Here is a 22,663-nt window from a genome sequence, read left to right as displayed (position 1 = left end):
AATAAAGAAGTCAACTTCGTAAGACTCATCCTTTTCCGTGAGACAAACTGACTTTGTTTCCTGCCTCTTGCATGGAACTAAAATTCAGCAATTTGCTTTTAACAAAGCAATCTAAACATCAAAAGTACACTGCATTCTGTCAGGAGAGAGAGGGAGGCATGCCGTGGGGTCTGTGCAATAATAACAGTGCTCAACACTGTTCCAAGGTTGTTGTTGTTGTTTAACATATATTAATTCATTTAATTTTCACAACAGTCTTTTGAGGAACTATTATTACCTCCATTTTACAGTTGAAGAAATTCAGGTACAGAGACTGACTTGCCCAAGGTCTCACAGTTGTTTAAGTGGTAGAGATGGGATTTAAGCCCAGGAATTATGGCTCCTGTGTCGGGGCTCTTAACCATGGTGTCATTTACGGCCTCCCTCTTGCTTAGCTGTGCAATGACCGTGATTGTGCCTAGAGTTCTGGACTAGACATGAGGATGCAGTATAGTGATTCCCAGCTTGACAGATGGTTGTAGGAGTAGATCGAAGTCAAGGGGTGTTTAAACTTTTACTTATGGAATCTTCAAACTACATCTTGAGTGGAAGCCTAAAATGAAAAACAAATGAAAGTGCTTATAGTTAAAGATATGCAAGTTGGACAGTAGACAAAAATATCACAGTTTACCTATTAATCTGGTAAGAGTTTGAAATTTTGATATATCCCAGGGCTGCCTAGGGTCTGGGATAAAACATCTTCTCATGCACTGTTGGAAGGAATCTCTTGATAAAACAGTATCTGGAAGACAATTAAGGCCATATGCATTAAAATAAAAAATGGATTGGGGACTTCCCTGGTGGTCCAGTGGTTGAGACTCTGCACTCCCAAGTTCAGGGAACTAGATCTCGCATACTGCAACTAAAAAAAAAAAAAAAAATATCCCACATACCACAAGCATGCTGCAACTAAGCCCCGGCACAGTCAAGTAAAAAAAAAAATTAAAAATTAAAAAAAATTAAAAATGCATCAAGTGTAAACCCAACTATTTTGTGGGAATTTGCTCTATGCATATACTGGCAAATATATGTTGAATATAATGATATTTGATATGACAAAACAATCAACCATCAAATAAAAAACAGCCCATGTGTTTGTCAGCAGAGAAAAGGTTATATAAATTACAGTACTATATAGTTTTCAAAAGAAAGATGTTGTTGTAAATATGCTGGCTTAGAAAAGGTGTGCAATTTATGTTATTAAGTGAAATGAGTAAGGTACAGAACACTAGATGATTCAATCTTACACACACACACACACACACAGCATGTGACTCTGTGCATAAAAATCACCACAAAAGATGACAGAACAACAACAGAAGTTTAAAGTGATTAACTTTGTGTAAATGTTAAGTAATTCTATGTGTGGTTTCCAATTTTTTTCTATTTTTTAAAAACCAGGTTCTGTTACTACTCTTATAAAATTAATAAAATTGACTACTTGAAACACAAGGTCAATTCATACAAAACTTCAGGTAGTTGAATTAAAAATTGTCATTCTTGATATTTAAGATTATAAAAATGAAATATCTGGATAATATGCCAAAATAACCCCACCCCCAAACAGATGAAAGTGGAGCCTGGGTTGAAGGACAAGGGAACACGAGCAGAGCCCTGATCACTCAGGCTTTCCCGGAAATCTCCTTTACCATACTCCAAGGGCTTTGAGCAGCATGGTTTGAAAGCTACAGTTGACCCTTGAACAATGCAGGCCTTAGGGGCGCCTACTCTCCATGAAGTCGACAACCCGTCTATAACTTACAATCAGCCCTCAGTATCCGCGATTCCTCTGTATCCCTGGATTCAACCAACCTTAGAGTGTAGTACTGTAGTATTTACTGTTGAAAAAAAATCTGCTTAAAAGTGTACCTGCCCACTTCAAACCCATGTTGTTCAAGGGTCAATTGCACTAGTGAACCAAAAAGAGCACAGTATCTGAAGTCAGAAGACCTAGGTTCAAACCTGGAATAAACCCATCTAATTTTACAGGATTCACATCAGTAAAATGTAGACCATTCCTCTTTTACATGGCTTTTGTGGAGGGTTAAACGAGATTTATGTAAGAGCACTTTGAAATTGTGAAGCAATATACAGTTTCCTTTTATGAGAGCCTTGACTTGAAAAGGAGAGACCCAAGTGGCAATGAGGCATGAGACAGGCTCTGTGCATCTTGGGTAGCCTTGGTTATTCACAGAAAAATTGGGTAGGAGGTGACCCTGGGCAGTGTCATGAGGGCGACAACTGGAAGAGTGAGGATAAGCAAGTTATGCCTCAGTAAACAATATCCTTCTCCTTTGAAACAATCACCAAATTGCAACTAAGAAATTTTTGTTTTCGAGATCTCTCCTCAATGCAATATAAAAGACGAATGAGGAGCCAGCCTATGTGGCTCACTGCTGTATGCCCAGAGCAGCACAGCATTTAGGCACATAGTAGGTTCAATAAAAACCTGCTACGTGGGTTAGGAAGGAAAGTCATAAGGAAAACGTACTGAGCCAACGAAACAAAAACATTCTGTTAGGGCATGTGGCTATGCCTCCTAGTGGAATCCAAATGTGTTTCTCTGAGAGGAAATGTCACACCAGCTATAGAACGATGGGGCAACAGGCCTTGGTAACTTCAGTTCATGTGCCTTGCTAGGCTTTAATATCGTATGTCAAACTCCTCAAATTCACAGGCAAAACAAGCATAAACTTATGAGGTTTCTTGATCTAATTTTCAAGATGTCTTTAAACTTCATTCCAATGAATAAAAACATTTTTTTTTAATGTTGGGTCTCAATTGTCCATGTGGAGAATTGATTTACACCAAGATGTTTTAAAATAGTGTGCAGTTTTCCTTCAGACAAATATCATACAAAATTCACACATCTCAAGCTCCTCCAGCAAGTGTCAATAGTGCCAATTTTATTATTTCCACAGTAGCCATTCTAGAAGATTGCTTTTCCTAGCCTGGATAATATTTCAGCCTACTGCATCTGAAGGCTCTAGTAGGCAACTGCTCAGTTCCAACCACATACTCCCAGGTTAGGCAGGTAGCTGCCTCTATCTTTAGAAACATTTAATATCACTTTAACCCCCAATATTGCAGGCACTACGCCTTGTTCTCTTTATACGGTGCCTCCAAATTGATGGCAATCTGTATTTACACTAGTTTTAAGAAGAGATTAAACATTAAGTTGACAAAGAACATCTCCCCCCTCCCCACTATAGGTTAATAAGCAGACTATTTTGGTGCAAGCACAAAGTCAGTCATGAATACAATGTCTCCAGATAAGAATGATTAATTCACTAGGTTTACTCCCAGTTCCTGAATCTGAACCTTTGATGTTCCTTTTGGCACTGCAAAGGGTATTTATTATCTGTATTTCAGATGTTCCTAGGGTTCCAGTTTTCTTTTATTAAGGTATAGGACCACATTTCATTGCCCAGGGTTATACTGAAAGCATTACAAACCATACCCTTCCCCTTTGGATACTGGACACTGCTTCTCTGTGCTCTCAAGTCATGGAGCTGGACATAATCTGAAATGTGTCCTAAGTGGTTTTGCAAAATGATCACTAGCACGAACTCTTGGCCCCTTTACATGTATTTATGGATATCAAACAACTCATGCGATTCTGTTGGCCTCTTAATGACCTTGAGAATTGCTTGTTCTGAGAACAGAAACCTTAATAGCACAGAGATGCATAGGAGGTCCCCTCATATTCCAAATAAACAAGTTTCCTTAGCTACTTTTCCATTGTTTGTCTTTCTATAGCTTCATCTTGCCAAGCGGAACAGCAGCTATCATCAGTAAGATAATATCCTTTCCTCCTTTCCTCTTTCTCAGTTATCAGGGTGTCAAATATTAGAAGAACAAAAGATCTGACGTGAGGCATAGGTGACCAACTTAGGAGGAAATCTGTTTTAGATACACCAGTCCATAATTCTGTTTTTCATGTACATTTTACAATCTAAAATATTTACACTCATCCTAGTAGCTAGAAACAGTATCCTGTTGCTTAAATTTGGTTTCCTTAAGCTTAATTCAGTCAAATACTAATGATCCACATTTCTGCCTTTTTTAAGAAAAAAGTGAAAAAAAAATTGATGTCTTTGGTAGAATGAATCAAGGTCCTCATAAGCACACTATTCCAGTGTTGACTGAAAAAGCCTAGGTTTGGGCTTCCCTGGTGGCGCAGTGGTTAAGAATCCGCCTGCCAATGCAGGGGGACAAGGGTTCTAGCCCTGGTCCGGGAAGATACCACTCGCTGCGGAGCAACTAAGCCCGTGCGCCACAACTACTGAGCCTGCGCTCTAGAGCCCGTGAGCCACAACTACTGAAGCCCGCGCGCCTAGAGGCCGTGCTCTGCAAGAGAAGCCACCGCAATGAGAATCCCGCGCACCACAACGAAGAGTAGCCCCTGCTCGCTGCAACTAGAGAAAGGCCCGCACGCAGCAACGAAGACCCAATGCAGCCAAAAATAAATAAATAATTATAAAAATAAAAAAAGAAAAAGCCTAGGTTTGAAATCATTCTTTTATATCTCCTTAATTAGGACTGGGAAATCTGAGATATCCTATTTCAACTTCCCTATTTTGCAAAATGAGGAAACTATTGGCTAGAGTAGTAAAATTATAGTTGGAGCCCATGTTCTCTGGCTCCTAGACTTAACGCTCTCAAACCTACACCAAGATTGGTAGACTGTAGAGCAGTACAAAAATAGACCAAAAGATCCAATGGTAGTTTTTAGCACTTCATGTTAATGTGTGAGAATCTGCCATACAGGTTTGAATCACCCCGACATAATAAAGCAGGCTCTGACATATTTTATACTGAGACAAAATGAGGAACTCAGATCTTCCAATATTGTCCAAATGTCACATCCAAACGTCTGAATTAAATATTAACTTTCAATAAAGGCAATCAGTGGTAAAAGCAATTATGACTAAGCAAAGAACTTCCAGTTTTTATTTTTCAAACATTTAACAAGAAAAATATTCAACCAAAGTTTTAAAAATTAGAATGGATTAATTTACAATAAAATAGTCAACTTAAAATATCAGCCCTTTCATTTAGGGCCAAGGAGGCCAATAGTTCCTGTTGAAACAGCAGAACTGCACAATTGACATTTTTTACCTATATTTAATGGCACAGAAATATAAAAGTCATACAACTTCCACTGAGATCCTCCCTTGCCTCCAGAGAATTCATACAATTGCTTCTTAGGTCAGTACTCAGGCCTTTAAAAATTACCAGTTATATTTTGAAATATATCTACAATTACTCTGATAACAAGAACACTTTAAAAACAATTCTTATAAGAAACACCTTAAAATAATTTCGTGGCACATTAGGTTTCTTAAAGAAACAGCAAAGATGAAAATAATGTACAAGAATTATAGTCTCTTGTTTATAGAAACCACCCAAATTAAATACTTTCTCTAATTTAATTATCCTTGCTTCTTATAATTTATTAGCAGAGATGAATTACAAGAAGCAGAATGCACCCTTTTTTGGTTCTTGGTTGTAGCTGCCAGCTTAAGAGTTCATGACTGTAAATGTAAAGCAAAACATGACTATGCTCACAAATTCCGGAATGGAAAAAAACCAGACTATCTCTTTAAAGTGTTTCTCTATCCTTGCTTTCAAGTCAAGACAAAAAATTCACAGCAGTTTAAAGGATGATGAAAGACTAAACATGGGGCCCACTACAATACAGATTGAGGATAATTTTACCTATTACACTCCTGAAGTGAAAACTGTAATAAGTACGATATGACCAAGTAGCATTCTATAGTAAGCTGTTGGAGCAAATACAGCACTCAACAGATTCATTTACACACAGGCATGGCAGCCTTCACACAGAACACCTTATTTTCACAATCTTGAATGTACAACCTTTAAGAAACAAACAGACATAAAGTAATATGTAATTTATGACAGCTGGCCAGGCACTTAACTTGGGGAAAGAGACTTCCAGATTTTGAGGTAAACTGTAATTGTTTTCAGCAATCACAAACATATTCTAAAAACTATCTGATACCACACTAACTGAAGTTATTCAGCGTTTTAACTGTCAGTTTGTCACTCTACTGTGCCAAAATTCATACCAAAGTGTGGCTCTTTAAGAAGCTATTAAAAGAACATTTTCAAGTCTGAATTTTGGCCCCATTTAGATACTTCTGTGCTTAGAACATACTTGAGAAAACTAAAAGATACAAACATACAAGGGTAATGGGCACAAGAGTCTAAAATGAGTTATTTTTTACCCCCAATTTGACATTCATAAGAATCACACAGTCAGTCACATAGACAAAAGAAGAAGAGGAAGACAATGACAACTGAGGTGACAAGTCTCCATCTATCCTCAAGAAAATGAGAGCAATGCTCCAAGGGGAGCAGAAGCAAAGTGGCAGAGAGTTTCTGTTTACCGGCGTGGACTGTGAAAGCTCTCAGAATTAACACGAAGGAGCACAACTCTCTGGGTTTTTCATTCTCTGGGTACATTATGTTTTTTCTTCTCTTCCGAATTCATTTCAAGGCAATGTGAAATTTGCTTAATAAATGAAAATTCATATTAGAAGAGGACCTCAGTAAGTATTTACACATTAGAAGACGAGAACAGGAAGTGGTCGTTTTGGAAGTATTCTTTCATCAAAAGTTATCCAAGTCTATTACTCATTAGAATTATCAGGATATTATCTGCAAATGGAAAAGCCAAGCCTCCAAATCCTCATAACTATTACTTATATTCTCTATTCCCTTCTCAAACAGCAATTCCAATCCAAAGGCTACTTCTTGTTCAGAACAAGAACAAACTCATCAGCTTATCTGGTATGCCCAGACTAATTAATCAACATCCCGTTTTAAACCCTCAAAGAACATTATGAATAAAGGAAAATTTAAAAATTTTGATCTGAGGTATCCTCATTCTCAAAAACATGAGAAAAAATATTGGCTTAATTTGGTTTCCATGTAGCTAAAAACAGAGTCTAGATCCTTTATTTATAAAGACTTCTAAGCTGACCCTTCTCAGGATAACAAGTTTTTCCAGTCATGGTTAAGAATTTGTGCTAACTGACCTCTTCTCTCCTTGCAGGACTAACCACATGCATCTGGCAAAACTACTAAGCTGGAATTAATGGTGCAATGAGCAAATGTGGAAGAATTTCTCTCTCTGTGATGCTAACTGGCTCACTGAAGTTTTGAAACTGTGACCCTGGTCTATTAGCACCACGCTTTACTCAACTGAAATAATCAAGCCACTGCTATGGGGTGAAGGACAGGGGATGGGGTGAGAAGGGGACCGAGGGCAATTATATACATGAATATTTACCATGATATGCAGTGAAAATTTGTCTATTAACATATTTGAGGCTTGAGAATCATTGATCACAGCTATTAAATAAACCTGCATCTAATTTTATAATTTTGAACACCTGCAAATATAGACTTTGTGCTATGACCCAAATTTAAATATGAATGGAAGTTCATTGAACATTAGATTATCAGTAAGCTAGAAGAAACAAATTATATACATTTTGCAGGTAGTAAACTACCAAAACAAAAAAAAAGTGGAGACTAGGTAAAAAGTAAGCAAAATTATTCCTAATCATTTATAGTCTCACCCTTCTCTTGGGAGAGCCCCAAAACAGGTCTCTAGAAAATTAACTTTATACATGTAAGAAATGGCATCTGCTATCATATTGGTATATCTTTCCCTCAAAGCTAGACGGGTCACAGACATATCTCACACAATCATTTTCATGTATAACAGTTTCTAAGACATCTATTCCACCGAAGTATTGTAAAGGAAGTCTACAAACCACTTCCAGGAAAAAGGCACTTCATTGTGAAAGTCAGATTTAATTACAAGAAAGTCGAGAAGACGAGGATAGACTCAAAAAAGTCAGTATTCACTTTTGTATTTCTGAATACAGAGCAGATGCCAGTTTATAGAATATAGCTGATAACATTACAAACAAACCAAACAGCAACATTAACTATATTCTCAGCAAAACAGTAATTTATGACATTTCTCCAAAAACCAACATAGTTCCAAGTTCAACAGTAAAAAGGAAAATAAAAATCACCAGCAGTTGCTACTTCAGAGCTCAAGACATTGTTTTCTACAGAATTTCATGTTTCTACAGTTTGGTTCTCTGTTTCAGAGCATTAATTGCTTTTCAGATGAAAAACCTGGGGTGGTGGAGGTTGGTTTGTGTGTGCTCGGGGAGAACCCAGGGTGGAGAAATACTGGGAGTAACAAGAGGTTCATTTCTCTGGTCAGACAACCAAGTGAGGAGGTAGTTACTCTGAGAACTTCTCAAATAGAGAATATTATACTGATCTACTGAGAGTTGGGGAAATCGCAGGAGCTTCTTTGTGAGACTGAAGATAGCAACAGCAATACTTCTCCTCCAGGGAAGTCAGGACCAAGGTGTCAGTGCAGCTGAAATAAAGATGGAAACTGTATAAATGGTACATAGAGAGTATTAGAAAGACAAGGTTACAAAATCAACATAAATGATAATACATTCGTTTCCAAACCCGTCCTACCTTGACGGTGGCTCTTTTCTGATGCTAGAACTTTAAAAGTATCTATGAGAAAAGAATACACACCATGTCATCATCATGTAGTGATCCTTCAAGCTCCTGGTAATACATTTCATAAACAATGTCTTCTAATTTCTAATATTATTGAAAATTTAACAGTCTGTAAAATAATTAAATGTTTTAACAGTTTAGGCTGTGGTACTCTCAGAAAGGGTGCCATAAGGAAAGTTCTTTATTTTACAGTTGTAAGTGAGCAGAAACTCTGTTAAATAGCAACACAGAAAAGATAATAGCAACACTCCTCCAAATTGCCTAAATAATGTTTATAATTATGGCAAGAGACCACATGCTCACCTTGTTACATCACTACACATGGCAATCCCATACAACCTTGAGTCCCATCATCACTGCTGTTGAGTTTTTTCATTCGGTACTGACGTATTTCTCTTACCAGTGTGTAAAAGGCATCTTCAACACCCTATAAAAGAGAGAAAATGATAAAGACAGCTTAACAGACACAACCCAAGTTGTAAGTTCTCTCTCATTTGTACTTCTTTATGTGGATTTAAAATTGCAATTATTAAATTATTAGCTGATAAAATAGGCTGATTCAGCATTCCTATTGAGTCACATTAGCAGGATGATATACAATAGCACTTTCTGCAAAGAAAACATTTAAGTAAAGGAAAATGGATAACATGGGACATACAGAACTACCAGATCTAAAGATTCCATTCAGGAGGGCCTATGCCTTAAATAGTAGCTGGTGTTGATGGATGAAGGACTAATGTTTTAAGTATCTTTAATCAAGGGTCTTCATTTTAGAAATATTTGTGCATGTTAACTTGCATGAGTAAAAAAGAAACCACACTTGAATATTAATAAATTCATTTTGGGTTTAAACTGAAGATTAAAAAAATAGAACAGTATTAAAAAAATCCAAAACAGCAAAGAATGTGGATCACGTCTCTAGTGAAGAGTCAATCAATCAAACTTTTCTGCCTTAAATAAACCCTTGCCAGATGCTAAAAGCTGTACTATACCTGTCTGGTCTTGGCTGAGGTTTCAATGAATGGAATCCCATAACTCTTGGCCAGTTCATGGGCTTGTTTTGTGTCAACTGTCCTTGTTGGCAAATCACACTTGTTTCCTACTAGCACCATAGGTACATCATCTGAGTCTTTTACACGCTTAATCTGTTCCCTAAAAAAGGGAATATGTTATCATAACAGAAGAATAAACGTTTAGGAAGGAATAAACAGCTAGGGAAAAAAAGAAAATCTAGCAAATTTCACCTAGCCCTATTAGCTTCTATACTGAGTTTCACTTTTTTTCTACTTATAAAAGGCCTTGCATACTAAGAAGACTGGTGTAGACTCGATGCAGCAGCCGCAGGGAAGCCAAGTACCAGTTCACCTTCTACCTTGACACATGTCCCTGTTAGGCTCCTTGAGTCTCCAAAAAGCTTGGCTCTGGAGTTAAATAGCAACTCGAAATCACACTCCAGGTTAAGGTCTGAAGTATAAAAAGTAAATCTTACTGCTTCCAAATAACTTTTTGAAGCTCTCTTGAGAGTGACAGTATTTAATGAAAGACAGTCTATCCACTTCTCTAGATGCGTGGTGTCCAAACATTTTCTTCAAACAAATTATAGCTGGAAGTCCAAGATATAAAATAGGAAACACCAGAACTGCTCTTATTAACAGGGGACTAAAGGATTTGGAACTCCCAACTGACAGTTCTCTCTTCAATGACAAGTAAGACATACCACACAGCAGTTTGGAAACTACTGTTCCAGATTCTCTTGATCAACCCTGTCCAATAGGACTTATTATGATGATGGAAATGTTCTCTAGCTGCACTGTCCAACTATATATGCTAGTCATGTGAAGCTACTGAACACCTGAAAAGTCAGTTGCTAATGGGGCCCACGAACTGATTTTTAAGTTGTTTAATTTTAATGAATTTATTTATTTTAAAATAAATTTATTTATTTTTTTAAAAATAAATTTATTTTTGGCTGTGTTGGGTCTTTGTTGCTGTGGCAAGCAGGGGCTACCCTTTGTTGTGCTGTGCAGGCTTCTCATTGCAGTGGCTTCTCTTGTTGTGGAGCACAGGCTCTGGGTGCACGGGCTTCAGTAGTTGTGGCACACAGGCTCAGTAGTTGTGGCGCACAGGTTTAGCTGCTCCACGGCCTGTGGGATCTTCCCGGATCAGGGCTTGAACCCATGTCCCCTGCACTGGGAGGCAGACTCTCAACCACTGCACCACCAGGGAAGCCCAATTTTAACGAATTTAAATTTAAACCACATATGGTTTGTGGCTACCATACTGCACAGCACTGCTCTAGACTCTACCCTGGGATTACATACAAAGTCATGTACTTGAAATGCATTTCACTGGCTAGCTGCAGAACTGAGCTTTGGTGTGATGGCAGTAACCTATGTGAAGGGATAATATAAGACAACCTAAGGAGAAAAACGATTTCTAGAAATTCAGCAAATAGTTTTTTGGTGCTTGCCAAGTGCTAAGCATTTTATTAAGTGCTGCTATTAACTGCAGAGAGAAAATGGAAAGTAGAGCAGGTTTAGGGGAAGAAAACCAGTTTTAGACTAGTTTGTTTCTGAGAGTCGACATCGTCATATGGATGGAGCATACACCAAGACTCAGGCTACAGGCAGAACGCTTGTGTAGCATTTACTCTGTGCTAAACACTGCTCTGAGTGATTCACATATTTATTAACTCGTTTAATTTTCAGAGCAACTCTTGGTAGGTACTACCATCTCCACATTATAGATAAGGAAACTGAGGCCCAGCGATTTAGTAGTTTGCCCCAAAGTTCCATGGCTAAGAGATGATGGAGCCAAGTTTCAACCCAGGCAGAGTCTGTATTCTTAGCCATTATATTATTCTGCCTAAAGAACACAGAGCTAAGAAAAAGGAGCCCTGGGTTTTTGGTCCTGGCTCTGCTATGAATAATAATCATGACTATGAAAACCTAACAAACCACCTTCTGAACTTTGTTTCTGTAAAATAAGAATGTTGTATTAGAATTTTTATGGTCCAACTGAGCTTTGAAACTTTAAGGTTCTGTGGAGAAAGATCATCTTTATCTAACCCCCCTTTGCCTTGCTTTCATCTTTATCTAACCCCCCTCCCCCCATTTGTTTCTTCCCGCTATCTTCTCTATTACTTACTGAAGAATGTTTCTCAGAGGTGTTTTCCTCTCTGTGGTCTCTCATAATACCTCTAGTTCTGAATCACTCCCATTAGCAAGCAAGCTTCATTTATGTATTATCAGGCATTCTAGACATACTAGCTTATATAAAATAAACTCCAGTATTAACTTTCAGTAATAACCCCAGATTCTCAATGTCACAACCTAAAAGCAATTCTTTTCATAATGAAAAAATTGCATCTTCCCTAGTGTGGTATCCTCATTCTCACCCCAAAACTTCAGAACACACTTAAAGATCATCCTTTCAGAAAAAACAATGCTCCTAGTACCTGTAGAGGTTAATATCTGCAAATGATTTGCTATTATTGATGGCAAATACACAAAGGAAGCCTTCGCCTGTCCTCATGTATTGGTCTCTCATGGCACTGTACTCCTCTTGTCCAGCTGTATCCAGTATGTCCAACAGACAGGTTTCACCATCTATAACCACCTGTTTTCGGTAAGAATCCTGGGGTGTGGAGGGGAGGGGGGCAGGGAGAGAGGGAGATTCCATTTTTATTAAAAATCACAGGGAATGCAATGCTATTGCTAAGGTTAAATAAGCTCCTAACCAAGTCCAATTCTGTCTCTTTGGTTTGTCCCTCAAACTGCTGATATATAATCACAAACAGAAAGTACTTAATGTCACCCTAGGAAAAAAGCCCCAAATGCTATATGCCTATAGAAAGGAAAATGTGGTCACTCTGTTCCTGGAAAAGATGAAGAAAACATGGTAATTGAAAAGACAGTTCTACCGCACTTAGACTAGAGATTACGTTCACTGAAGTATGAACTGTACTTCTTCTTTGAGTTGTTTATTGTCCATTTACAATTCTAAACATACCTCCACCAATTATAACTTGGTCCAGGATGCACTATCTTTTGTGTTTATGATTAAATACACAAATACCTTTTATTTCAGACAAGGTTATAATATCAAAATATTTTTCTCATCATGACAGACTGTATCTCTGGGGAATATTCCTGAATCAAATTCCTAAAGGTTCCAAACGTGGTATAGTTACATTAATTCCTTGGAAAGATAGACATGCATAGATCATATTAAAAAAAAAAATTTCAATTTGACTCTAAGGCAAAAATTTTACTTGTATTTTAATATTTATGTTCTGGGAATTCAGTTCAAAGAAAATAACCTCATCACACTTAGTAAAGATCTGGCTCCAGAAACAGTATGCAACATAGTTTGCCAGCCCATTTGCATCGAACAGCGCCTCTGTAACTCACGCCATTGCGGGACTGTAATATACTTTCAAATTAACATAGAATTCACATTGTCCAAATTTCCTTAAAGCATGAAATAGGGTCAAATGTATGAGTGTTCTGAGGAAATAAGCAAAATTAAAATGATAAAGATAGGTTTTAGTCAAACTAATTTATGATAATAGAAGTCAGAGAAGTGGTCATTTCCTGGCAGGATAGGGGGGTTTACTGACTAGAAAGGGGCATGAGAGAACTCTCTTGGGCACTGGAAATAGTCTATATTTTTATCTATGCGGCGGTTACGTAAGTGTACACAAATTTAAAGCCACTGAGCTATAGATGTAAGATTTATATACCTTATGTAAATTACCTCGCAAACAAATAAAACAAAACTCTGAAAAATGTTCTAACCATTAATACTAAAGCTGGTAAGCCTAAAATAAAACTTTGCCAAGGACTAATGACTAATTTTTAATAATGGCTATATTAGAGTTAGCTTGCATTAAACACTCAATGGCTGGGTGGTACGAAGACCAGGATGTGGATTAAAATAATCTCTAGAGTTAGACATTTCTAAACTGAATAAGATTACAAACTCTTTACTTAAAGGACTTTAGATGACATTTACTGAAGCCCATCTATAACGTGAACTCCCACAAAAACAACAGAAACTTTATATAATTACACAGTGCGTTAGCATCCACAAAAATTTAACGTATTTTGATTTTTCACAACATCCCCTGGGTGTCAGGCAAGACAGGTTTATGGTAATTTAATAGATGAGAAAAGTGATTTGCTCACTATCATATAGCTAACTGCAAACAGGGACTGTATTCCTAGGCACAGTGACTCAAAATCTCATGCTCTTTCTTCCCCAACCCACAGTCTCAGCTGCTTCAAGTGGCTAAGAAACACTCAGATCTCTGAATCCTTTATCTCCATCCTGCTATCATTCAGGTATTCTATGACCTGTGTTTCTTTTTAACGGAGCTGTCATATGTGGAGAAACTAAATGAGTCCAACACTGAGTTTGTAACCGTTTTCAAAACTGTTAAAAACTGTAAACTTTTTAGAAAATCATCAGTAGCTAATAAAAGTGAACTCTTCTCCAAAAACAGGTAAAGCTTTACTTATTGTATTACTGAACACAGTGCCCCAAATAACTTTTATTTTCTCTCCTGATTATTCCTTTAGCTAAGGAATAGGTGAAAGGTATGGGAAAGGGAATGGGTTAAGAGTAAACCGAAAGAGAGAGGTATGGTCAGCGGACTGCCTCTGGGCCTCACCTCTATGGTGGGATCATATTCATCTACAAAGTGGTTCTGGATCAGCTGGATTGTCAGTGCGCTTTTCCCAACACCACCTGCTCCAACCACCACCAGTTTGTACTCAGTCATTTCACACCAGCAAGAACCTGTGGGAAAGCAGCAATTAGGGTTAACTGTCGAACCATATCTACAGTACTTCAGAGCTTTCTGTAATCAACAGTAACTAAAACCAGAGTCTGAAATGTATTGGTTCCGTACACGTTCATCGCCACTTGGTTCTCAAAGTGATTCAGGAGTGCAAAAATACTTGCAGGTTACTGTGGATCTCAGAATTCTGGACTAGTCTTCTAGCTACCCCCACCCTCGTCTATTTTTCAATAGCCCTTGGGCCCCGCCCTCAGCCTAAGGTAAAGAAAACCCCCCTTCCTACTCCCTTAAATCTTCTGAGCTCTGGGGGGGCGGAATCCAGACCGTCTCCCCTTCTCTCTATCCCGCCTGTCTCCAAAGAACTCCCCCGTAGGGCTCAAAACGAAGGACCCCCGGCCCAGGGCCTTTGTCTCCAGCTCGTAGATTCCGCTCGATTCCTGGCAACAAGGAGTCGTCAGCATGCTCCAAAGTCGAACGCTACACACGCCAGACCCTTACCTCAAGCTCCACTGCCTCCGCTTCGGACAGATTTGGACCACAACCGGGAAAAATGTTGGAGACCCCGGAACCGCCATGAACAGCCCCCACCAGGGAGCGGCACTTCCGGCCCCGCCCGCTACGCAATCAGTCGGCGCCCCAGGCGCCGGAGTCCCCGCCCCGGCCACGTGGGCCTCCGACCCAGGAGTCACGCGGCAGGCCGCACCCAGACCCGCCCCTCCCATACAGGACGTTTTAATAATGAAAGCGCTAGGTGCTAGTGTCTCAAAAATCAGTAAAACTTTATTCGCTTCCATTCTTTCGCCATTAACAGAAAACTGGAGAAAGCAAAAGTGTTAACGTGTTTACAAAGATAAATGGCCTCTTTACCCAGAGAAGATCAAAACCTCAAACGACAACGGGGAAGATAAAACACCCTCCCCCACATCCCCTGAGCTGACCCTTGTCATCTTAGACAAAGCCTTCAGTCCACTGGCCAGGGACCCCGTACGTGGCCAATTCAAGATGAGGGCCAAGAAACCAGACCAATCCTTTCCCATGATATAAAGCCGAACAGAAGCTACACCAAGGGTCAAGTGCCTGTACTTTTTACAGGACACAGGAACCAGGCGGCTACTTATAAAAAAAACAAGATTCATTTCAGGCACAACTTTTTTATTATTTTTTGTTTGTTTTTGTTTTGTTTTGAAATCAGTAAAAGAAACTGGGTCCTAGAAGCTGCAGTGATCTAAGCAGCAAGTTTGTGCATTCATCCTTTTGTTTTTAAATACGTTTAAATTATCACACTGCTGGCACACCTCATTTGCATGAAATTCTGCACCATATATACTAATTGTGGTAAAGTTACAACCCCCATCGGGGGGGTGGGGGGAACTACCCTGGAAGATAATTTTCACTGAAATCTAACCAAACTTCATTACGTGGACTGGGATAAGATTATAAATGATATGAAAAATAACATTTTAACATTTGGCCATCAACTTAAAGAACTGGTTTGCCTATACAAATTTTTGTAATTTTTAATATATTCTACCATCATATGGTCCTCAGAATTAAAGCATAATGAACAGAAAAGAAAAGGAAAAAGAATGCAACTGAGTGCTAAGGCAGAACATCTTGCCAAAAGTAATGAAGGTAGAGTATATATACTAAGTATCAAGTGCAGAATTTCATAGGGCCAACAAGGTAACAGTCTATATTTTTCACTTACACAGGCAGAAGTGGATTTTGCAATTACCAGTTGCGTTAAATGCACCAAATAAAGCTCCTAAAATTGATTCTATAAGGCGCCACCTTAAGTTGTCCAGGCTGCAACTGTGCATAATTTTAAAATGGTTTTCTTAAATTTATTTATTTTTTTAAACATAACACGAGGAAGGTGTTAAAACTGGTGTAACAGCTCAATAGAATAAGTATTCCAGATTTTGGGAGGGATGAAGAGGGAGATATTCAGAACCCTTCACCAGAATCCCCCCAACTTGATCATAGTGGATTAATGATGTGCTTTGTGGATGTGGTTAGTCAATGACACCAGCTTGACGGATCTTTCTTTCGGCACCAAATCCCTGTGAGGAAATAAAATTGCAGTTAATGACCTGGGTGTATGACAATCATTGTACATTCACAATTCCAAAAGGGACTACCAAAGCATTACTCTCAATCACCACCAATTCTTTTGCAGAGGAGGAAATCTATAGTAAGCCTTCCTAAACTATGTTCAAAGTATCAGGAACACCAAGAAATGTTCCTCTTACTGTAAGCAACCATTACGTTAGGGGCTGAACCAATGTGCAGGGATGCTAACTAGTTATGACAGCAATACTGAAGCACCTTGGTAAAAGTAAGCTCTTTGAGTTCTGCTAAAATAGGTTCTCAAGTAGTATGCTAGTCTATCAGTTGCCCCCATCCGCCCAAAACCTTGTATGCCCTCATACCATTGAGTTATCTGGTCCCCTTGGCTGACGAAGAACCATTAGGCGAGGAGCACTGGCATCATCCAGGGTGATGTTCTTCAAGCGATTGACCAACCTATCAGGTCGTGGAGCTGCAACAGCCTTGGGGCCCTCGCTGTAACAAAGTCAATAGGTGAGAAGAAGCAACACTTGGTGGGAAGAAAAGTACATGCAGAGGAGTGTGTCTTCTACCTAACTACCCAAATGACTCAGTTTTAATGAGGGGAGACTCTTGCCTCACCTAGCCAACTAACTAACTAGCAAGACAGGGCAGACAAGTTTATGTTTTTATTCTGAACTCAATGTTTATTACTGCTTAGGAGCTGGAAGAATCATTTGGGTGAGGGTCATCCCTAGACTGGTCTGCAACCAGAAAACCAGTTCCACAGACACATAAAACAATGTAGCAGGTATGGAAAAACATTAGAAAAGGAAAATATGAAGAAATATTTCCAGAGACTCCCAGCTCCTCTCATGCTATTTTGTTATTAAAACAAAACAAAAACATAGTGCCAGAAATGCTAAACTACAAAATTTAGACAATGAAGAAATAACCAGAAAGTGGCAGAAGAGGATTAAAAAAAAAGCAGTGATGGAAAAGTGAAAAAATATGATAAAGCAGAGATTACGAAAGAGACAGTCCAGGGAGGTTACTAATCAACAACAACAAAGAACTCACCAGACTCGCCAAACATTACAAGCACTGCACTTGCCAGTGCGCTGATTAAAAATCACTGAGAATTCCACCTCATCTCCTGCCTGTAGCTCAATGCCATCCTGAACTTCTTTCACATGGAAAAAGAGCTTCTTGCTATCTCCTACTTCATAGTTAATGAAGCCAAACTGAAATTTTAAAAAGACAGCATAAAGAAGACATACCACACAGCAGGGAAAAGAAACTCACTTTGAATGAAGCACAATTTGCCCCTAGCTAGTAGGGTTTATAAAATGTGGCGTCAGTGCTGATGCTCGCTGCCTGGGCTATAACAACAGCATATGGGTCTGCAAAACTTGTCAGGGAAGAAATGTATCTTTGAAACCACTGCCATCCACTCTATCATAGCCTGAGAAACAAAGAAAGGTTACCTTGTGCCTACATATATTGTATGAACTACGCTTCTGAATTAAGCAAAATCATTAGGAAGCTGTTACTTGAACATATGCATTGTTTTGATACCTTCCAAAATTATTAAGCTGGGTTATGGCATTATTAGAAACAGCCATACAAAATGTTAGTCACTGTACTGATACCAAAAAATGTCCTCTCTGAGGACTCAGAGAGATTTCCTTGAGATTTGAGTACCAGGAATAGTTTTGTTTGCCCGAAGCTTATTTTATGAACACTTCTACACATGGTTTCTTTCTTTGTGTGGCCTGTAAAAGAAGTTCTGAGCTCAAGTATGAAAAACTATAGTCTTTCTATTCTGGAAATCTCACTCCAAACTTATTTTCCCCATTGTGTTAGCTATTAATACTATTCTTACTTTCCTTTTGCTACTATTGCCGTTTTTTCTTTCCATGTGGTTTTCTCTGTGTTTTTAATAAGCTACTTCAAATCACTGAAAAGGGGGGTAAAGTGGAAATAAAAACCAAATGAATGTTGATGGTTCCCCCTGGGCTGAAAAATTTTCAAGGTTTTGGTTACCAACTCATAAAAGGATCAAATTCAGATCAAGAGATATAACCACTTACCTGATCTTTCACACACTCCACTGTGGCCCTACGCAGGGGTGTGATGTTGTAGGCCATAGTCTGTGCATTTTGGCCCAAGACACACAACTGGAACTTGACGCTCTCCCCTTTCTGTAGGCAATCCCCTTTGTTGGCCATCCCAACTATGCCAAATGGATAGACCTCACCTTTCATATCCCCTGTAAGGAGAAACAGGTACAAAGTCTAAAAGCTAATATTTCATGACAGCCCCCTGCTGATGGTCCTAATGAATTTTTAATTTGCTAAAAATATATTCACTAGGAAGACTTTTTTTATACCTAAGAAATTCTACTTTAAAGCTCCAATAAAATCCTGAATGCTAAATACTACCACAAAAACAAATGAGAACTTGTAACTCATTATCACCTTACTAGCTAATGAACAGTTTTAAACCACATTTATGGGGAAAAAAAAAAACAAAACACTAGCACTCACAATCTCATTACCTTTGAGCTTTTAAAAAGCTCTATGGGTTGCTAACATGATCCACTGGATTATCTTCTTCCCAAGTTCACAATATGAGCCAGTCAAACACATTTCTGATCCATACCCGACTGGGCATTAAACAAGCCAGGCACAGGCAAAAACGCAAAATAGATAAATCATTTCTTGGCATTCCACCTCCTTTCTTTGTTCTGATTGTGGCTCCCTCAAACCTACAGTTACCTTTCTTCTAGATCAGGGCCCATCACACTTTTTCTTAAAGGGCCAGACAGTAAATATTTTAGTCTTGTAGGATCCTGTCTCTGTCATGATGACTCAACTTTGCTGTTGCAGTGAGAAAGAAATCAAAGACAGTATGTAAACAGTCTTGGTTGTGTTTCAACCAAACTTTATTTATAAAAACAAGCTATCTTATTTGCTGAGCTCTGCCCCAGAGTAAAAAGTTGGCTGGAGATCAGTGCAGGCTATGGATAAAAACCAGGCCAAAGAGTCCATCCAGATGCCTATCAGTTCCCCTGGATGGTGAATTCACTGAATCAACGAAGGTGGAAAAGAGGGGAAAAACATTAGATGGAAGACGAAGCTTCAAAACTGGGAATGCTTTTAACCGTTCTCTTGATGATTACAGGGGGTAAGTGAAGATTTTCTTCTCAAACTTACGGGAACTAAAAACTTTGAGGAGAGATTTCCAATAGATCAAGTCATGCAGAAATACTAAAGACAGCTAGACTGAGTTAGTGGTACTAGCAGTAACCACTATTTATTAAACACTTATACTAATGCATATTTAATCTTTATAGAATATTCTGAGGTTGAAGATATTATCCTCATTTTAAAAATGAAGAAACTGGGGCTTCCCTGGTGGCGCAGTGGTTAAGAATCTGCCTGCCAATGTAGGGGACACGAGTTCAAGCCCTGGTCCGGGAAGATTCCACATGCCATGGAACAACTAAGCCCATGTGCCACAACTACTGAGCCTGCGCTCTAGAGCCCGTGAGCCGCAACTACTGAAGCCCACGTGCCTAGAGCCCATGCTCCTCAAAGAGAAGCCACCACTATGAGAAGCTCGTGCACCGAAGAGTAGCCCCCGCTTGCCTCCTCTAGAGAAAGCCCGCGTGCAGCAACGAAGACCCAAAGCAGCCAAAAATAAGATAAATTAAAAAAAAAAAAAAAAACCAAAAAAAAAAAAACCCCAAAGAAACTAAGCTAGTAAAGATTTAATTAATTTGACTTAGGTTGTACAGCTAGAAGTGGAAGAGCTGGTATTCAGATCTAGGTCTGTCTGGCTCTAAAACCCATGGTCTTATATTGGGTTAGCTGTATTCCTAAATAAAAGAGCTATTCTCACCACCAAGTGGGGAAAAGTGACCTTTCTAGTCGCAGAAAACTCTAGGCTTAGAGATTTCAGGAAAGTTTCCTTTTCCACAAAACCTTGCTTTTAGACTATCAAATAGCCAGTGTTGAAGAATTAAGTGGATTGGGGGTGGGAATGCAAAAGTAAATAAAAGGGTGCATGATACAGAGGAGGAAATGGGGCACTTTGATATTACCTCACGAGTTTAAGTTAGTTGCCCATACCCTCGTGGCCCTTTTAAGGATATGGTGTCACCATGGCATTAGTTTAAGACTGACTTCCTACAAAGTCAATTCATATTTGGAGATGTGTGTATTAGGGTACTGATTCTATTAAAAACAGAAATTTCTAAGAACCTCATGTAGTAAAGGAACATGTTCATCAAGGCTCATTTCCTTCTCTCAAATGACCTTCTCTTCCCCACTTTATGTTCTCCTATGACTCCTAGATGACACAAGATTTATTCCCTTTGTGAGCCAAGCTATCGTCTTTGGTTAGAATTTCAAATCCTCTCATCAACCCCATCATTATGGTAATTCTGCTGTATTAATCATCCAGTGTTCCCTACTAACATTTCTACTGCAAACTTACTTTATGCACAAAGTTGGTCTTTCTGGCGTTAATTGTTTGGGGTAAGGGATGACACCAGGACTCAGGGAGTTGTCAAAGATGGGGAGAAAAAGGCAGGAAATGAAAATGTAGGGGCCCTTGACCTAGAGAAAAGTAGTAGGATCCCCATGGAACCCTGGCTATTAAGTAACAGATACAGTAAACTTTTACAGGAGGCAAAAATGTTTATAGAATTGAACAGTTACTAGGAAACTGTGTTAATCTGATGTAAATAACCAGTGAATAACAGAGGAAAACTGCAAAGTTGTACTAAACCCAGCCAACTTGAATGTCTGATTATCAAACATTAAATGCATATTTTTAGTGTGAGATTTTGTTCTCAGTCTATTTCAATATAACTCAGAGTTAGTAGCTCACATATCAGCCATATGCTCCACAGCAGTCATTTGTTCACAACATAAACCCAGGCTGATCTCATTTCCAAGGGATATAAAAAATAAAAACCAAGTACTGTGGGAATAAAATCACTTTTCCTTGATTCAGTTTTTAAGGAATTTGAAAATAACTGCCACCCTACCATATTTTAAAATCTTCGACGCACTCATCTGAAGGTAAGGCAAATTTCAAAACAATCTGATAGCGATGCTCTTACCTTCGTCCATGATCTCAATCATTCCTTGGTACTCAGTCTGTGTTGGATCGACACTCCTCAAGGGGCGAATGACTTTACCAGAGTAGATGGTGGGATCAGCTTCCTCAGTAATGCCATTCACTACAAAACAAAAGCATGTATACCTCTCGAGACCTCAACAATTTTATTTAAACTCTATTGCATAGGACCAAAAAAAAAAGCGAACATTAACAGAACAAACATTAACAGAGGGTTGGCTGGTTGTCTGCCAGTCCTGAAATGCAATACTTCTAAACTACTATTAAAATAAAGATGTTTAAAGACTTAATAAGTATACATATTTAAACATGTCTTGCTCTCTCACCTTTTCCACATGACCAAATATCACCTTTTTAGTGAGGCCTTCCTTGGTCTCTACAAGTATTGCTAACTCCAATACTTATATACTTCCCCAATTTATTTTATCTTAGTATCTTTCTGAACGTACTGTATCCGATATTTCACTGATCTTTTTTGCCAATCTGTCATATTTCTTCACTGCTGCACCCCCAGTTTCTAAAACATTTATTAAACTGAATGAATGTTCTTAGCTCCCATTTCTCTAGAATAACACCAAGAAAAAGTATTATTTGGTGAGTTTACACGAAAGCCAAAAAAGTAAGTTGTAGGCCTTTTAAAAGTCAAAGACCCTAAACAGCAACGATTTCCTTAAGTTGCCATTATTCTTCACATTTAAACTCATTCTTCTCCAAAACCGTCTTCTAGAGGAATGCCTCCTCCCCCAATCCCATGGAGATTTATTATCTTGGGGTTATTTTTAAAAAGAGATATTGAACTGATAATAAACTCAAAGCAAATGACCTAGAAAATCTAGAACAATGGTTCTCAAACTTCAGTGTTCATCAGAACCACCTGAAGGATTTGTTAAAACAGACTGCCCATCTCCAAAGTTTTGGTAGGTCTCGGGTGGGGTCAGACAACTTGTATTTCTAACAAGTAGCCAGGTGATGCTGCTGGATCTGGGGATCATACCTGAAGAAACACTGATCTAGAACAGTAGGCTTTTC

At 38.7% G+C, this 22,663-nt stretch overlaps 2 protein-coding genes across 6 annotated transcripts in view; both read right to left on the bottom strand.

Moving 5' to 3' along the window:
• Nucleotides 1–4,963: 4,963 nt before the first annotated feature.
• Nucleotides 4,964–15,655, bottom strand: NRAS (NRAS proto-oncogene, GTPase). 2 transcript variants are annotated; one of them, XM_029227390.1, is made up of 7 exons: nt 14,933–15,655; nt 14,306–14,433; nt 12,089–12,267; nt 9,624–9,783; nt 8,935–9,058; nt 8,584–8,625; nt 4,964–8,476 (listed from the first exon to the last, which is right to left on the bottom strand). In XM_029227390.1, exons 2-5 carry the CDS (start codon nt 14,414–14,416, stop codon nt 8,939–8,941), a joined length of 570 nt encoding a protein of 189 aa, XP_029083223.1. In that variant the 5' UTR covers nt 14,417–14,433; nt 14,933–15,655; the 3' UTR covers nt 4,964–8,476; nt 8,584–8,625; nt 8,935–8,938. The 2 variants fall into 2 exon arrangements, with proteins under 2 accessions (XP_029083223.1, XP_029083224.1); XM_029227391.1 differs by lacking the exon at nt 8,584–8,625 and having other exon boundaries at nt 4,969–8,476; nt 14,933–15,041.
• CSDE1 (cold shock domain containing E1) overlaps nt 15,187–22,663 on the bottom strand; it is a 36,802-nt gene continuing 29,325 nt past the window's right edge. For all 4 annotated transcript variants that reach the window (XM_029227387.1, XM_029227386.1, XM_029227388.1 and 1 more), the window contains 5 exons: nt 21,618–21,737; nt 18,577–18,755; nt 17,564–17,727; nt 16,867–16,999; nt 15,187–16,497 (listed from right to left, as the gene is read on the bottom strand). In XM_029227387.1, the coding sequence (XP_029083220.1) occupies nt 16,450–16,497; nt 16,867–16,999; nt 17,564–17,727; nt 18,577–18,755; nt 21,618–21,737 (644 nt within the window). In that variant the 3' untranslated portion in view covers nt 15,187–16,449. The remainder of the gene's footprint in view (nt 16,498–16,866; nt 17,000–17,563; nt 17,728–18,576; nt 18,756–21,617; nt 21,738–22,663) is intronic.

This window comes from Monodon monoceros, unplaced genomic scaffold (assembly GCF_005190385.1).
Source record: "Monodon monoceros isolate NGI ecotype Baffin Bay Population unplaced genomic scaffold, NGI_Narwhal_1 Super_Scaffold_18, whole genome shotgun sequence".
Classification (NCBI taxonomy): domain Eukaryota; kingdom Metazoa; phylum Chordata; class Mammalia; order Artiodactyla; family Monodontidae; genus Monodon; species Monodon monoceros.
This window is presented reverse-complemented; position numbering and strand designations above follow the sequence as displayed.

Coding starts and splice junctions, on each gene's coding strand:
- NRAS (XM_029227390.1), bottom strand. CDS start 14,416: ATGACTGAGTACAAACTGGTGGTGGTTGGAGCAGGTGGTGTTGGGAAA. Junction 12,268..14,305: donor AATATGATCCCACCATAGAG/GTGAGGCCCAGA, acceptor TCCACACCCCAG/GATTCTTACCGAAAACAGGT. Junction 9,059..9,623: donor CCTCAGCCAAGACCAGACAG/GTATAGTACAGC, acceptor TCTCTTTTATAG/GGTGTTGAAGATGCCTTTTA.